At 41.2% G+C, this 19245-nt stretch overlaps 1 protein-coding gene across 1 annotated transcript; it reads right to left on the bottom strand.

Annotated features, from left to right (window-relative positions):
* Positions 1–2215: 2215 nt before the first annotated feature.
* LOC137265293 (galactocerebrosidase-like) lies at positions 2216–16366 on the bottom strand. The gene is made up of 18 exons (XM_067800653.1): positions 15922–16366; positions 14912–14980; positions 14760–14823; positions 13351–13439; positions 12514–12669; positions 10752–10790; positions 10488–10618; positions 10027–10111; positions 8437–8474; positions 7848–7972; positions 7079–7218; positions 6476–6535; positions 6260–6337; positions 6001–6142; positions 5342–5519; positions 4314–4486; positions 3418–3491; positions 2216–2524 (listed from the first exon to the last, which is right to left on the bottom strand). Exons 1-18 carry the CDS (start codon positions 16042–16044, stop codon positions 2324–2326), a joined length of 1965 nt encoding a protein of 654 aa, XP_067656754.1. The 5' UTR covers positions 16045–16366; the 3' UTR covers positions 2216–2323.
* Between the last annotated feature and the right edge of the window lie 2879 nt (positions 16367–19245).

Genomic DNA, 19245 nt, shown 5'->3' with positions numbered 1-19245 from the left:
ACAAAACCATCAATAGCATCGTCAATGTTACTATCAAATTTGTTATACACCGTCTGAATAACAGCTGGGTTTCACTCTGGAAGAGGTCCCACATAAAGACTCATTCCAAACATTTGTTGTCCTTAGAGGAGACATCCGCTATTGATTTACCTTTAGTCATGTTCATTTTCGGAAATCAGCATTTGAAGTCTAGAGGCAGATGAATGGAATCTAATCGATCACCTAAATTCAACATACTTATATATTCAAAAAGATCAGAACAGATGAAATTATCGTTAACACTACAGCCATGCCGTCCGACAAAAGTATATTCACCTTGTTCATCTCCAAACACTCTACCATTGACAATAAATAACTGAAATGCATCACATATGTCTATTAAGATATGTCCGAATCTACTTATAACTTTATCACGTGATTTACGATCTCCAGTAGGGATTTCCTTCTCGTCGTCAAATATGTTCGTGACGTTTCTATCATCAATACATGTCACCTGGGGATTGTTACTCTCTCCAGTTCGCGCGTTCATGTGGCCACAAAGTACAATATGAGAATCTCTAAACTCAGAGACAAATAAGAGAGTTGAACTGGTCAAAAGTATCGAGACTGCATTCTGTGTGAGTCTTACATTAGGATGAACCGACTGGTGGGACATATGTACATATCGAGTAAATATCTGTATTAGTTGCAAATATCGACTTACTGAATTTCACACACATGAAATTGTCAAAATCAGATTTAACCAACTTACACAATTCGATGAACCCCTTCGCAGACACCACATGCACCAGAGAGTTGACCGTACTCGGACAGACTGATTGCCGGGCTATAAAAGATATCATAGCCGTGCAACCAATCAACATCAGATATACTGTCAACATTTTTTTCTGCAAGGCATATATAAGACATATATAACATGTGCAATTCATGTAAGTTTTTTTTAAAATGGACAGATGCCGATCCATACTGTCAGCAACAGTTTCTACACCTGTCGTCTGTGGGAATTGTAAGTTAGTAAATTAGGTTTCACGCCGCCTTAAGCAAAAATATATATCATGGCGGGGAACATAGTGTAGCCTCATGGTTAAAGCGTTCGCTCGTCCCACCGAACACACACGAGTTCGGTTCTTCACATAGATGTAACAGCATATGTAGTTGAGAGAGAAGCTAGTTGTTGTTGTTTGTTTCTTTCATTGTTTCTTTCTTTGTTTTGTTGTTTATGGAATGGGGCTTGTGGGGTTTTTTGGGGGGGTTGGGGGATGTTTGTTGTTGTTTGTTTGTCGGTTCGGGTATTTGTTGTTGTTGTTTCTAAAGCCGCACTCACCAATATTCCAGCTATTTGATGGTAGTCTGTGTATAATCGAGTGCGGACCAGACCGTCCCATGATCAACACCACGAGCATCATTCTACGCAACTAGGATACAATAATGAGTGTCAGCCAAGTCAGCGACATGGCCCGATACCGTTAGTCCCGTTAGCGAGCTGATAACTGAAGATAACTTCTAACATGGATCTTCACGGGTCAAATCACATCAGCAAGCTTCGTTGTGATATGGCCAGTCATAACGTAACGCATCACAGTTCTATCTGGTCGACGTCTTTCCTGGTGACTCAAAAGGACTGAGTCAGTGGAAGTAGTCCTGGGTGTCGTGTAAAAACTAAACACATTTATACACTCACTCACTCAAGTCATTTCTAGATTTTGGCATGTTTCTATCCAGAGGAACATGGTTGTGTATATGAACAGTCTGCGAAATACAACTTGAATAGAGTGTGCAAAAATATATTCTAAACACCAACCATACCGATTTTCAATGATTTGCATCTTAATGTTGATAGTTAAGCAAGTTTGTGAATTGTCTCTTAATCTTGGTCATGGTTACATGGATCATGACTGTCTTCGTGTAAGTTACTAAAACAGAGTAGTTGTAGTAGCTGCTGTGGACGCAGTGTTTCAGAGGGGAAACAGATAATGGTATATGCTTAGGATGCACTGCAGATATTTCGTATGACCTCGCGAAATAGATACTATTCCTCAAGAGGGCGGCGCCCGGAAGTGAGCGTTTACGATATGGCCATGGTAACGCGCTCAATGTTTTGTGTGATCAATTACGTGACGTAAGTGAGCGTACTGAATGTAACCGAAAACAGTCGTCAGTAGCGCATGATATCTCCTTCCTTGCCTAACCAAGGAAACACCAATGCATTTACAAATTATCTGAAATCAAGCTTTAATACAAACGTGTATTACATTAATCTCACAGATTACAAAAAAGTAAATATAATTATGAACCTTTATCCACGTTTAATCTTCAAGTTCCGTCAAGGAAGCAAAGAATTAGATCCGAATTTCATCTTTCCCATTCTGTTGAGTCTGTCTTGTGCAGCTGTTATTTTCACGTTGTCAAAATCGGCGATTCCATATCCCTTTGTCCCCATACCTACAAATCCAGCGTTTATTGCAGATGGAATTGATGTACTGAACAAAGGTTTTCCGTTGACAGTGCCGGTAGCCTCTAGACCCTGGTAGAAGTAAAGATACACAAGTCAATACATAAGAAACCTAAATTATATAGATATCGCTGATATAATGCATTGTTTGTTTGTTCAATACCATAAATAGCGATTTCACAGCAGTCACGATTAAAAATTGTACGATTGTAAAATATCCACACTTCAGCGCTTTACGTCACTCAACATCAACGCCATGGGTATATGACGATGCGTGGTTGAACAAGTCACCGAATCTGACCACCTGATTCAGTTCAAGCCTGGACAGCTGATGACATTTTTACTGTCTTCGATGAATTGAAAAAATGTTGTGTGCATGAGTTGAAATCTAACGTAGCATCGGCATTATTTAAGCCCTATCGAGGCGGTGGTGTAGCCCAGTGGTTGAAGAGTTGGCTCCTCACGCCTAAGACCTGGGTTCGATTCTATGAAGCCCATATCAGGTGCCCCCGCCGTGATGTTGTTGATATACACACTCACACACTCACACACTCACACACTCACAGAAGCCTTAATAGGGACCCAAACCGAAGGAAAACCCTTTCCATTTCGCTCCAGATAATTAAAGCGGTTTATATTCAAGGCCTCTTGCAGTTGACATCATGGTGTAGAGGATAACTGTTCTCAGATGAGAGGATGGTCAAAATCATTCTAAAACTTCATAACTAAAATGTTAAACAGTTATTGTTAAGTGAAACGCCTCTGTGAAAGAAATCAAAGAAGACCAAACTTTGTATATGTCACCATGCCGTAAATCAAATCTATTTATACTAACTCGTATAGTGTTAAATGTACATTGTTCATTACTGATTACACGTAGTCAGTTAGATCATACACGCCACATCATGTGTAGCTTTAAACACAAGTTTAACAAGTGACAAAGGTTGGGAAATATGACAACTCACTTTCACGAGAAGAGATGCAGTGTTCCATCCGTCAGCATATGTGAAGTTCCCCTCTGTGATGATCTGATTCAAAACTGAAGAAACAGGCGAACATGTTAAAGATCTTCTGCATGCGAAATTATCCCCAAACGTCATAGTATGTGAAGAAATAAGAAACTGAAAGGAGCAACTGTCCTAAAGGATAATCCGACTGAAAAATGAAGGAAGAGGCCAACCTGTTTTCATATAAAGTAATAGCTTCAAGACAAACACATAGTTTAAACGAGGGTAGAACCCTTGTAATTTACAGAATAATGAAGACGAACACCCTAAAGGCCAAGTCAAATCTCGTACCAGAGATGAGGCATTAAGACATTTTAATCATGTTTATATGTCATGCTGGTATAAGATGCGGAAGTACCAAATCTTAGCCATCCCACAGAATGCCTCAGCTGTATGGAATTCGTCCATAATAAGTAACACATCAGTTGATGCCTTTATCCAACCGATATGCCACATGCTTTCAAAAAGGTTTTCTGCAATACACTTAATCTTCTAACCTTGAATTGAATTCCTTGTTTGAATTAGGGCCACGCATCTAATTTAGCAGAACAGTACCTTGCGACTTATCATTATGCATTTATTGTAAACACAAAATGTCAAACGTATGTCTAGGTGTAACAACGACTTCGACCTAAAAGTTTGGATTTGGAAACATAACCATTGATACCCTAAGTACTAAGGTCTCGCGAAGTACCGTGACCTATACCTGATACATCCAAGCCCAAATGAGCTCGAGCTTGTGGAAAATACAAGATCAGCCGTCAGGGTACCTGGGAGGCATAGTTGACGCTGGGACCCTTCGGCCTATTTTACCCCTGAACCTTCTATCATTAAATAAGTACATGTATCCTTACGAAAGTTGGCTGCCACGTGAAATGTTTGATTTCTGACGTCCAGGTAGAGTATGACTCCAAAAGCAAGTGTGACGCCACAACCGCCCTCGGTAACACGTGATGCTATGAATACACCGTCTGGAGCCCCGGAGACCGTCGGAACCCGGAAGTCGACCTCCAGGTAGATGTCCGTCCTGGGAATATAAGCATTGTACGGGGTGAGCCGGGGTAAGGGATTCAGCCATGATAGGGCTATACGGGAGGGAGTTAAGTTACGAGAGATACTATCCCGTACTACAACATTTGCATATTTGCACCAGTTTTCACACCTGCTTTCTCACAGACACCTGTTTTCTTAATAAAAAATGAGTTGCGAACGCTGCCTGTGGAGCAACCATAGAGCAACACGATGCTATTGATAGACGTAGTATTGTTTAACGCCCCACTCAAAATAATCAAGACAATCCAGTGATCAACAGCATGAACATCGATCTACGCAACTGCGTGAGTTTTGTCTTACTTCTTTATTTAGCAATATTCCAGCAATATCGCGGCGGAGACACCAGAAATGGGCTCCACACATTGTGCCCATGTGGGCAATTGAGCCCGGGCATGTGGCCCTGACGAGCCAACGATAACATGACTGGGTCAACAGATTCAGCGAATCTGACCACCGTTAGTCGCCTCTTACATCAATGCTAACATCAGGCTCGACGATTTTCGAAGCGATCGAAGCGCTACGGTAGTCAAATCTCCCATACCTAACAGAGCTTTACGATTGTCGTAACGCTACAATTTCCATGACTAGTTTTACTATCAGTCTCCAATAATTATTATCTGGCGTTGACGTTTTGGACGTTACAACACACAACTACAGGGGCCTGTTGGTCTATCCGACAACACACAACTACAGGGGCCTGTTGGTCTATCCGACAACACACAACTACAGGGGCCTGTTGGTCTATCCGACAACACACAACTACAGGGGCCTGTTGGTCTATCCGACAACACACAACTACAGGGGCCTGTTGGTCTATCCGACAACACACCATGTGATATCCCCTATGAGTGTGATAGGTCTTTCCGTCCAGTCGGCTGTGCACCAGGTGACCGGTCGTTGTGTTGTTTCCTGTCTCATGACGTTACCATGGGCGGCGTCAGCTTTCACGACATCGAACGCTCCTATTTGTTGGGAGAAGAGAAATGGCTCCTCGCCAATCTGGTAACCTGTGAATTAGATTCAGTTCAGATTAACTCAGCTATGTATCATTACATATTTCTGTTTGACATAGTTTAATGGTATTGACATCTTAGACAAAATTAAATACATACATACATCCAATGAGATGACAACAATAGCACGAAACATATCATTACCCACGTACACAGTCCGGGATTTCATGACCATGACTACTAAGACGTATATCCATAAACATCGCCTGGGTTATTATATTTACCATTTTTTATGCTGAAGCATGCAAAATGTGAGTAGAAGACCCTTGCATAACTCCCCAGAACAACACACACACACACACACACACACACGCGCGCAACACACACACACACACACACACACACACACACACACACACACACACACACACACACACACACACACGTGTGCCCTTATGTCCCTTATGTGTGGGGTTGCAACATATTGCGGTCTTCCGAGTAAATCATACACATAACGTTCTCTCTGTTATCTTACTTTCGAATTTCTCTGTAAATGGAAGTGGGAAAGGCTTTGATGGTGGTGGCTGGGTGTACGCTCCTTTGCTGCCAATGGTCAGCGTTGTAAGTGTGTACATTTCATTCACGCCAAGGGCCAGATTGATCAGTCCTCCCACCGTCTGTCAAAAACAAGATTTCAGCAAGAATATCATTATTTGTGTTCTAGTTCATTAGTTACTGATCTTAAAACGTTCTACAACACGCATTTAATGGCGTTTGATTAAATGACAACCTACCTTTATGACTGGCTTTTTAATGAAGTATTCGTCCCTGTCCGTGTTGGAGTACCAGACATTGAACTGTGATATATTTGCCTGTAACAGTAGAGCAAATCAGCAAGCATAGGGACGCGGATCTGAAATACCAGTGGTCACGTACAAACAGAATCACATCGATAATAATAAAAGATTTTCTTGGAGCTGCATTTGATGGTGTAATGATTAAAGACTTACAATGGTTCCTTTGAGTTGTAACGTTACATTTTGGGGGCTGCAAATGTCGTTGACGTCATTCTGACACAGGAAAATAGAAGAACATTATCAATGTGTAATCATGATGTGGTTGTTGAGTACTTTAACCTACAACGAAATGAATGAAGCATTGACTTGCGTCACATGTGGGAGCCGGAAGTGTTTAGAGTTATCGGCCTTTGTTTGACAATGACCAGAGGATGGCTGCATCATTAGATGAGGTTCGTGATGCGTCAGTTAATTGGAAGCTAGCTGCACCTATTGGAGTGTGAGACAAGGATTTGAGGTGTTCAGTGATGTGACTTTTGTCTTATATATAGGATGTGGTCATTGTGAAAGGCACACAAGGATGTAGCGGCTTCCAACACTGTTTCTGGGCTCACCGACGCCGGGGACGGACCGCATTATTGTTCACTTTACAAAATTCAAAATAGAACGGAATGATATTTGGATCAAAATTAATGTATCAAAATCAGAATTTCTGAAGAAAAGTAATTGAAATATCACCCTCAAATTAATCTGAATACGAAACCCTCTCTTTCTGCTGTTACAAAACACATTATAAACATTCACGAATATGCTCACCAAAGTTTCAATTATGATAGTGACGTCATTTCCTTCTGGACTGACGAGGGTGGCGTATGTGCCGCCATAACTGAAAGCCCCAACTCCCGCTCCATGACGCAGAAACGTCCATCCGGGCTGTGTAAACTGGGTTGTGTGAGCTAAGGACACAATAAACAAACAATATGGCAAGGCTTTGTCTCACAATGTTTAACAAGTTCTGTCATCGGCAGCAGTATGTTTTGGGGTTGTTTTCATTGGATGCATTTCTATGTCTTCGAATATTCCTTCGACATGAGGACTTGACGTAATCACTGATGGTAATACTGTATGTATATACTAGTAACCTCAGTGAGATTTGTAAATGAATAAGGAGGTGTGCAAGTTGGGACGTCAGTAATGTTGTTGCTATGACAACATGAACCAAGTGCATTAGAAATATATGACAGTGAATAATCACTGTCATAAAGTAGTTTACTAGTGCAAAATGGACTGTCTGTCTGAACTAATAAATACATTGATAGAGGAGGAATATTTTTTAACGTTAAACAACTTCGGTCAGGTGATGATGATTTTATGTCGCACCTACAGCAATAAAGAGATTGTCTATCCATCAAAAGTGTTACTTTTCGACAATACCAGTTTCCAAATGTCATTTAAGAATTTAAGAATTTATTTGAACCAAAAACTAAAACACTAGAACAGAAACATTGAATTAAAATGTATATCGAGTCATTAATTCAACGCTTTTCAGTGTTTCAGTCATGATACGCGTGAGAAAATGGTGTACCTGCAAGCCATATTGTTTTAGGTTCAGGAAAGTGCCCGCTCCATGGTTCGGACGCTATCATCAGTCCTGCTGGATAGTAAGGTAGTCCTTCGTAGTAACTCGCGATCAAGGGCCATACAATTGTACTGAAACAAATATTTGATCGTTTGGCTGTATTCAAGGATTTTTCCCTTTACTGATTTGCGTTTACATTATCACATTTCTGAACAAGTCATATTTCATAGGCATTTAAACATATTTTTACGATTACGGACTCGTTTCCAAGGCTACAGTGAGTGAGTGAGTTTAGTTTTACGCCGCACTCAGCAATATTCCAGCTATATGGCGGTGGTCTGTAAATAATCGAGTCTGGACCAGACAATCCAGTGATCAACAACATGAGCATCGATCCGAGCAATTGGGAACCGATGTCATGTGTCAACCAAGTCAGCGAACCTGACCACTCGATCCCGTTAGTCGTCTCTTACGACAAGCCTAGTCGCCTTTTGTGGCAAGCGTGGGTTGCTGAAGGCCTATTCTACCCCGGGACCTTCACGGATCTCTAAGGCTACAGGGTCAAATGGTAAGCACTACTGACACCGTGTCTTACCCGGTCATGTTTCCATTGACGTAGTTCCTGTTCCAGTTCTGTAAACAGAAGATACTGTCTAGTGTCATTTGTCCCATACGACATTATTCGGTTTACAAGGGGCGAATAACTCGCATCACTGTCATCACAATAGCTGTCTGCTCACCAATGATTCAAGCTTCACTATGATGGTTTCTCATTGCGACATATTGAGTCATTCACAATACTAGTGATGCGATACATTAACAATTAAACCCACATTACAATATACTGAATTGACAGAATAGCACTATTTTTTTATGAATGGCGCTGTGAATTATATTCATCCATCCTCAACGACATGGTCAACCGGAGTCTCCTCACATTAGATACAGACGAGTTATAAACGAAGGTGTAAATCAATGGTCGAGAGTTTATAGCTATGGAATGTTTAAAATGCGTCATATCCATGTGTCACTCACGGGAATGACATAACTGGAAACACAATCTGACCCTGAATCTGTGCATAAGACAAACATAAGACGTGTCCATGGTACGTGTGATTTGTCATCTTCTACCTAAACAAAATTATAGTCTATTTAGGCGAATTAAGAAACACAGGATCAAGGTCATTTTCGCTCTCCCATGCCGTTTCAATCATGTGTGAGTGAGTGAGTTGGTTTTCACGCCGTTTCTGGCAATATTCAAGCAATATTACGGCAATGACACCAGAAATGGGCTTCACACATTGTACCCATGTGGGAAATCGAACCTATCGTGTCATCGGCGAGACGAGCGAACGCTTTAATCACTAGGCTACCCAACCAACCCTTCAGTCAAGAAAAGAAAGTGATGCATGAATCGCAAAGGCTGCCTGCTTTAAGTTTGCCTTCTCTTCTCCTGTTATTGTGACCGGTTTCGTTAATATGTTTGTTTGTCTGGTAATAAGGCCTATGATTTTACTAGCCCTGATGGGTAAGGTAAGGACAATGTTTATATAACCAAGTCGGGGTTCTCTTTCAGAACTGGGAGTGGTGAGTTCAAAGCGTTCGCTTTTTACGTCGAAACTCCGGTTTCGATTCTTCATATGGATTCACTGAGTGAAGCCCAATACTGATGTCCCATATCGTCATTGCTTGAATGTTGATAAAACGGCGCAAAACTATACTCATTCACACTTAAGAATTGGTTTGCTGAATTATTGTCTCCATGGTCTAATGTTAATACAGTTTTAAATATATCAGCCTCTTTCTTAAAAAGTGGTCTGAAGAATCAATCAACAACAATCGTGAAACTACAAGCCTCCCTTTCTCAGAGATTACTGAGTAAACGGACTTTTTCAGCTTAAGCAAACTGATGTTACCCTAGCTATTCTCAATAAAATATGTGTAACCCATTACACGGAAGAGACAATCCTTTCATAGTGTGCTTGATAACAAAACGCTCTGTTGACTTTAAAGTCAAATTCTAAATTTTATCGCAGTCCGGAAAACACATATTCAAGACGATCACGTTTGGAATCTGGCCAGAGAAATTCATTGGTGCCTATCTTTGATTAACCGTCAAACATATAATAAGGACGGTTTTACATGCATCGTTACACTTCGACAAACACTAAGGTCTGAGCTTCACCACTCCTGCTGTATCCTCCGACGCCCAGAGACGCTTTCCTGTCTTCACCGCTGTCGGTGTGCTTCTTGTCTTGGGGTAATGCGACCTGAACGTAACGTGTAGATGGCTGGGTTAGACTTTAGAAATAACACAGTATTATCCTAGGTTCATTGATAGTAATCGAACTGTGTGTAACTGTTAATCGTCTAAGAGGATATAAAACGTTAATGCCAGAGACCAATCAGTCCCCTTCAGCGATGAACATCATGATGAACTTCAAAGCAAAGCTGAGCATACATATAGCACTACGCAGTTTCTTAGTTGAGACCATTGGGGTTCGAATCCATATTTGGACAATAATTTTGAAAGATGAAAATCTAGACTTTTGCAATGACATATTGAAATTTGAAATCGGTGAATAACTAAAGATTTAGGAAAATTCTACCACTTCACTCATTATAGTCAATAACGGCTGGGCATACCCAATAGCATAAAGAACCTGACCAAGCTCGGGATCCGCCAGAACGTCATCAGCTATATCCCAGTGGAAATTGTCCGGAGCAACGATATGTGTGTCCACTAGACCGTGTTTGTCGAGTGTCTTCCTCAACGTCTGCAAAAGAGATATGTGGTTAAAGAGTAGGTTGCAGATATTAAAGCGACGAGTCGACAGGCTTTATGAAACACAGAAAGTCAACCATTATCAACAGTAGGAGCTTCTTTATTGGAATTTGGCTAATACTTACTTTTATGTACTCGACGTTGTACATTCTCTCATTCCATATCTGTAAAATAAGATATCATGAAGTAAGGTTATTGAAGTTTTTCAAGCATGGAAAGTGTAAGTGTAAACCATTACAAGATAGAAAGACAACCTCGCCGACCCTCGCAATTCCGTCCTGGATCCACTGACTCTGACACCCTCCCACCATTCGTAACTAAGCGGGTCATTCCGGCAATCTTCTTGCAGGTTACGGAAAGAGGCGAGTAGTTACGAATGACCCTCCCACATTCCAGAGTGCGAAATAGCGACTGGCTGTTAGCCCGTGCCTAGTACAATTCGAGTCGGGTCAGTAAATCTCCACAGTCACTAGCCCGTCTGGCTAGCGTTTTTGGGGTCATTTACCACATTAATGATGACTTATTTAAGTTTTGTGAATATAACAAAATTTAGATATGTGTTTTCTTATTTGTTTTTGTTGGTATTTTACCTAATTGTAATCTTTTGCATATTATCTTCATCAAAATTTCGGGCTTGTAAATTATTTCGTCGGCCAGTAACTCAAGTCAAAACAGTCTCGTTTTCAAGTTACTTGGTTCCGTTCTATTGCGCAACTTAGACCAATAACCAGACCAGAATTTGTGTTCACTAATTCATTTACCTGGATATATAGACATTAATCGGTATGATTTCCTACGTTTAAGCACTTGTGCATTGCAACGCTACAATCCTTTTAATTCTTGCAAAAACGTCGTGCAGCGTGTTTTGTCCTACGACTTCTGACAAAATACACCAAACCCACTCCTTCAACCATGATTAAAGATGAACTTCTTGAATACATTAAATGTAATGTAAATCAGTGATCGAACCACTAAAGTTAGCAAGGACTGCCCTGTTGTCCAGGGCATCGCAATTCGCCGTGCTGGGTTGTTTCCCTTCATGACGATCCGCTTGGCGTCATCATACTTCCTAAACGACAAAATCGAGCCTTTTAAGACCGGGTTGTCATGAATCGATTAATTATATGCGCATGCCAATAATTTAGTGGTGGTTGTATGTAACAAAGAATAACAAATCAATAACATATTTTGAAATATATCATCATAACCTTATGAGCACACATGGCCCTGGTGTCATTGTCAAAGCCTTGCACCGGCTGTGCTCACCGGTATCATTAAATTTTTAAAATGGATTCAAATGAAAATGAAATGGTATATGGGATGCCTATAGTGTTTCCAATTCTCATCTGTGTCAGTATTCTTTCTACATAGTCATCATAATGGTACTAGGTGAAACTGTTCGGTGCGATGGGGTAGTTTTGATTCACTGCATGGGTACAGTGTAAAATTCCATTTTGTGTATTTCGTGATATTTGCTGTAATAATGCTAAAGGCAGATTAAAAGTTTCTCACTATCTGAAAGAACTATTGAAAGCGACAGATCAAATTTCCGAAATACTACCCTACATATATAGCAGAAAATATCGGCAAATATAATAATGCTGTCCCCAACGAATTAGGCGACTAACAGGATCGGTCGGTAAGAATCGCTGACTTGGTTGATACATGCCATCGTATTCCAAAGTGGGTAGATCGACACTCATGCTGTTGATCACTGGATTGCCCGGTCCCGACTCGATCTTTTACAGACCGCCGCCATATAGCTGGAATATTACTTAGTGCGGCGTAAAACGTAACTCATTCAATTCCGTCCTTATAATGTATCCTATATTGCCCCCAGCGAATGAACAGGTATATTAACAACACACATGAAATTGTTGTACTCACCCCAACATAGTCTATGTGTAGCCCGTGTGTAGCGTTAGCTCCCAGGACCCAGTTGACAATGTACGAGGCGGTCTGGTCGGGGGTATCGTACAGGTTCCACCCCACCCAGCCGGGCCACCCCCAGGGCAGACCGTATAACTTGATGTTGGGGTTCCTCTAGAAATACACAGGCAGAACATGTTGCACTATACTGAGGCACAAAGGAAAGTACACAGATGTTACCTAAGGATTATTCCTCCCCCCAAACGTAAATGTCTTGAAAAGTGTCTTCACTGTGACTTAAAACCGCAAAACAGCAGGTATGTACTTTGTTTTGGATCCTGGTCCAGTTAGATCACTAGGGGCGAAACGGTATACCGCGGTATTAGTGGAACCGCGGTATTTTGCCTTCGGTTCGGGAGACCGTAATACAATAATTACAAAAAATGGTATTTTCGCTTTTCGTACCGTTCTTCTATCTAATAATAAAATGAGGGTTTTGTTAATTAAAAATAAGAAATATTATGGTTATTTTTCCATGTTTTTTAAACAATGCAAGGTGTGGCTCTTGTCAATTTTCTGCATTATAATCACACCCCATTTACCGAACAGAAACGGACAGAATCGAAGGCCTTACATCGCAAAACTTGTACTTCCCGTGGTAAATGCTCAGCGTTCCACCCCTTAATCTTTACCACATTTATGTAATATAAATATTATTATCATTCCGTAACGTTACAATATCTTGATCATGTAAACTTTATTGTTTACGACCTCTGTCGAGTTAAAGTTTCTTCATATATTTTACAATAAGTATGTTTCTTATGAGATGCGAAACTACGTGGATCGAGCACTGACCAGTTTGGCCTCCTTCATCAGCCACCATTCATATCCCCTGGTGTAGTTCTGATCTGTGGCTGTGCGCATGTGCGTTGCCTCGGTCCCGTCTGATGGGTGAGTAATGTAAAATACAACATGACAGCCAAAATTGATATAACACTCACTGACCCTACTTCCACAAACGACGCTGCAGGTGAACGTTTTGTACATATACGCATTATTCAGTTTACCATGTGTAAATTGTGTTCATGCTTAGAAATATGACTCCTTGTATACTTGTGTGCATCACTGCATCTAACTGTGCCTTCCAGTGTGTTATGGGGCAGAGGGTGGTCCAGTAGTTAAAGCGCTCGCTCGTCACTCCGAAGGTCCGGGTTCGATTCACCCACATGGGTACAATGTGTGAAGCCCCGTGTCTGGTGTCCCCCGTCGTGGTGTCGATGGAGTATTGCTACACACGGCGTAACAACCTTTTCACTCACTCACACACCCAGTGTGCCGTAAATGCATAAACACGACAGGAATCATAACTGGACTTAGCTTTCTGGGGAGATTGCTTATAAATGATTCTGGAACGGCCTTTCTCTTTTATTTAAAGAGTTGACGCACTATATTTAGCTAGTGTTTTAGAAAGTCAAAGCAAACCATCATTCGGTATTGTAATTACATGTGAAAACAATCACAAGTGCTTTTCGATCATTGTCTCAACATTGTGCACACATGAGTCGTGCCATTTGTCTCAGTCATTAAAATGTAGACAAGGGAGTTTTCCAAGGGGAAAGAAAGAGGTGATTGCAGAAAGCGGTGAACGTCCATTATGTAAGTGAGTTTAGTTTTACGCCGCACTCAGCAACATACCCGCTATATGGCGGAGGTCTGTAAATAATCGAGTCTGGGCCAGACAATCCAGCGATCAACAACATGAGCATCGAACTGCGCAACTGGGAACCGATTATACGAGTCAACCAAGTCAGCAAGTCTGACCACCCGAGCCCGTTAGTCGCTTCTTACGACAAACATAGTCGCCTTTTACGGCAAGCATGGGTTGCTGAAGGTCTATTCTAGCCCGGATCTTCACGGGTCGCGCATCAGAGAACAGTAATACCATGGAGTTCTATTTTAAATGGTTAGAATTAATTTTGATATTACTCATTACCTACTTGTTTAAGCAATGTTTACAGGAGTTTTAGCACCACATCCTATTTCTTGTCTCGCTTAATGGCTGTCTGCCGTTCCACATGCGTGACCGAAAGAAGCGACCTTGTCATTAGACGTTTTATAGATTTTTAAACCACCAATAAATAAATAAAAGTATAAGCAGTAGCAAGGCCAGTTTTGTCTCGAAACTGTCGTGAGAGAAGAAGAATACTTTCATAAGTTTCTTTACAATATGGACAATGTATGTACCTCTAGGTCATCCCACTTACCTGAACTCTGTGCGTCCGACCCGATTTCCACCTTCAGTATGTCTAAGGAGGCACCGTAATCAGGCTGGGACAAAAAGACAAAATAATTTTAATCATTCCTCAATGCAAAGCAAATGTTTGAAACATGCTTTTTGAAGTTTCAATTACACTACCTTGAAGAGCAAATCCAGAATCTCATTTCGCTGTTTGTCAGGGTAGTTTACCAATAATTTGGATGTTGCCTGTGAAACAAAAAACAACACATTCACAAAAAGTAAGTGGTAAAAAGGTTACTTGATTAGTGTAACCGTTATTTAAACATTAGTACAAATCAGGTATACAACTGCTCATGTGGGTAAATACACTATATCAGTCTATGGCGTGTCATAAACGTTTCTCATGTTTATACTTATTTGGTTCTGATTCCGCACTTATTTTCTGTTTCAGGATTGCTAGCCTTGACATTACCCTCCCATCAACAACCAGCAAAACGTCTGGCTCTTCAGCAAACCAGATACATCTTACTAACAACTTCATTTAAGTCTAACTGTGCAGTTTAAATGCTATGAAAATTAAAGTTGAGTGTTTGAGAAAGCGAAGCAAAATGTGTTTCGTTGAAACCTCGACCTGCCATTTTTGGCTTCAGATTGGTTAGCAACAATAACGTTTTTCTATGTGGCTTAATTATCCTATATTCAACCTGTGCCACGTGTACTCAAGAATCTTGACCTTTAGTCATTTGTTCAAATGGACAAATACCTCTTGTTTAGTGTTTCTAACAAAGTGCCAAGGCCTTGAACAGGTATACAGGTGATTGACGTAAGTTTCTAACTATGCACAGTACGGTTCTATGATACAGTTATCATGAAGTTAACTCTGAGGACAATCGAGATGAATATCCAAATGAATATCCAGATACCACTCGACGTCGTATGATCGCCCTTGATTCTAAATGCCCAGGAACATGTATAACAATCTAAGTCACAACTAAAATGGAATTCAGATGATAGTATCATCTCTGTATTCAAGGTTGTCGTGAATGAGCCTTCAGTTTATTAAGCCACACATGTTCCGAGCATCGCACAGTGAAATAGCCCTGTAGCCCGTAACATGTATAACGTATCCTAGTCACATGTCAATACGACGATAACACGCTTGCATTCAGAACAAAAAATGAACTCACCCCACCGCCGCTGATAGCCCCGAAGCCATCGAACTGCCTCCCTAGTCCGCCGGTGTTGTCGATTACATAACTGTCACTCAACACTGACAGCACGACGGAGAAAGCAAACGCCAAGGTGAACATAGCTGAAATAGACAACTGTATCAGCTGACAACTGGCCTTCCTGCCACGGCTGATACGTACTGACTGATATGAGGGGCCTCGCAGCCGGGCAGGTGGTAACACATGCGTTAGGTGTTCATGAATAACTAAAGGGATATCATTAAACAAGGACTCTCTCGCGTTGCACACCCGTGCCACAGGCTACACGCGTTCTGAGCGCGTGTAAGGGACTTGAACTTTTAAGCAGTAGTGTACATAACTGACAAGTACTTAAGCACAGTGTGGTTATTTTTCTGATATCCAATCTTCTTCATGCCTATCTGTGCGCAACTCAAACTTAATTGAGGTATGTTTGCTTTCAAATGTACAGTATCAGTATCTTAAAGGCACAATGTCACATCACAATTCACACGCTTTTCACGAGTACAAGTATCCCACGCACAACCTGTGATTGAACCCAAATCACCAAACACCGACAACACCGGTTGTGACAGTTTTCCATGTAATGAGGGATCGTTTACATTCCGTATATGGCAAGTGTTATCTGTTTGGAAGCTCTTAGGCTCAAAGTCTCAGTTATCAATTTATTTCAAGCAAATCGTAAAGGATAATAAGTATTTTTTCAGTATGAAGCTAAAGTGAGTGCACATGTTCCCAGTATAGAAATTATAGGCCACAATATTGTCGAAAATGTGTGACATTGTGTCTTTAAGCAACTCTGCGGGTTATCTCGCGGTCTAGAGGCGTATCAGTCCATTATCACATTGAACATATACCTTCCATCCTCCCTCTATTCCTTTATCCCATGGAGTACATAATGCTATGGCACGGGCACATTAAACACACAATGTACTTGGATGTGCATACATGCGCATGCTCGGATATTCTAATTGTAAAAGCATTAGGCTAGCATTTTCATGTTCCATAAAACCCAGCAGATATTTGATATAAAATACATGCTGCTCAGTTCATGGTACTGCATAATAAAAAATTAATCATGACTGAATATAGTGAGTGAGTGACTGAGTGAGTTTAGTTTTACGCCGCAATATTCCAGCTATATGGCGGTGGTCAATATTCTAGTCTGGACCAGACAATACAGTGATCAACAACATGAGCATCGAACCGCGCAATTGGGAACCGATGACATGTGCCAACCAAGTCAGTAAGCCCGACCACCCCATCCCGGAGTATGGTGATGAGGATGTAGTTGTGTGACATTCACCAATAAGGAGAACTAGATATCAAGAATACACCCATCTTCATTCAAAGTGTGTTTGCAGAGAAGGTTAGCACATTCTGCCCTGCCTCTCGTACCCGTTACTCCCGCAAAGGCGGGTCCCCATGACAAACCGGCAGTCTGTGGTACAAACACTTCAGTCGCTGTGTTAGTTACAAAACAATCAACATGAATTAACTGACGTGTGAGGGCAGAACTAGTGCGCCAACATATTGTAGTCACGCATGGTATCATTCCGGTGCCGTTTGCTCATCGACGTGGACATCGTTTCGAGTTTCACGATGACAGGTCAAAAATACATACATGGCCACTTCACTATGGCCGGAGCCGAAACTAGACTTGTCGTGTATCGAACATGTCAAGGATAACTGTCACAAGTCACCGATAACAACCACCAATCATATTCAACTAACTTGGTACTACTCTGCATGAAGAATACAAGTATAATGTAAGTCAGCATCGCACACTAAATAATAGCTATATATAAAATCACAGGCAAAGTGTAGCGCAAAATGGGTTGCGCAGCAGAACGAAACTGACCAGTCTTCGTAAATGCGAGCGAAGCAAGCAAAGGTTGGCAACAAACTTCCCTCGCTTCGGTCCGAAAAATGTTTTTCATGTCAAACAAAATATCGCCACCATCAAATATAGACACACATTTACTCACAGGGTTGTGCTCTCAGATTTCCAACCTCATACTTAACAATTACTCACGTGAAATATATTTTAATCAACGTTTTAAGCGCCGCTGGTGCTCTCACAGAGCGTTCTTCGCCTCCATTACCCCTGCCAGCTTCCGGTTCAGCGGAATGAAGGAACAAGAATAAGCAGAAATTAAGAGGACACGTCATATTGCCCAAATTTCTCATTAAACTGTTCCAGATTATTTATCTGATATGTTGTGGTTATTGTTAGAATTTTAGTAACAGTTATTCTAAAAAGGCTCACTCCTGACGTAGCGAGTGGATGAATGCAAGGGAGGTAATTGCGCAAGTAGTTATTTTTTAGGGAAATACAAACACAGTAAAATGTGGCCATACGCTGGGACAGATGCCGTCAGCTGGTACGTAATATGAAGTAAAATTAAACTTATTTCTTTTCTTGTTAAGAAAAAGTGTTCCATGTGATCTAAGTACCGATTTGACGAAAAGCTATTCTTTTCATTTCTTGATCAATTCTTATCAATACAAAATAGTTCTATTACAAAGCAAAAGATCGTTTTCACTGTAAACGAAAACCGTGACACCTCACGACAAATCCACTTGATGACTTGAAATTTAAAAACTAAACATCCATACCTCAAAGTAAATGTCTTTCCTGTCCCGCATTGTCCTGTTATAAGGAGATTGTGGCCTGCCTCAGCAACAGCAATGCAGTTCCTTTGCTCCTCATTCATGGTTAATATGCACGACGACTGTCATCTGCGAACTTTGCGGAGGACATGCGACTCGACAAGTGTTTTCAGAGTTACCTAACCTGTTCCTTCATTCCGCTGAACCGGAAGCTGGCAGGGGTAATGGAGGCGAAGAACGCTGGTCAGTTTCGTTCTGCTGCGCAACCCATTTTGCGCTACACTTTGCCTGTGATAAAATGACTGTTTTTACGGACTTATGAATGCTCAAAGCGTTAATGCAGTCAGTCATATGAGCACACGCACATGCACACGCACACGCACACACACACACACACACACACACACACACATACACACACGTACGTACGTACATCTTACGTTTGTGACGTATATCAAGAGAATGTCAGACCATTTTGAGAACCCAGCAGATCCAGTGATCAACAACATGGGCATCGCTCTACGCATTTGGGATACGATGACAAGTCAACTAGTCTGACTACCCGATCCCACTAGTAGCCTCTTTGGACAATCACAGTTTACTGAAGATCAATTCCAACACGGATCTTCAAGAGTACCGAGTAAACAGAACCTGTGATTGGTGTTTGGATTTGACTACATAACACGCGTA

The sequence above is a fragment of the Haliotis asinina genome, chromosome 15 (genome assembly GCF_037392515.1).
Source record: "Haliotis asinina isolate JCU_RB_2024 chromosome 15, JCU_Hal_asi_v2, whole genome shotgun sequence".
Classification (NCBI taxonomy): domain Eukaryota; kingdom Metazoa; phylum Mollusca; class Gastropoda; order Lepetellida; family Haliotidae; genus Haliotis; species Haliotis asinina.
This window is presented reverse-complemented; position numbering and strand designations above follow the sequence as displayed.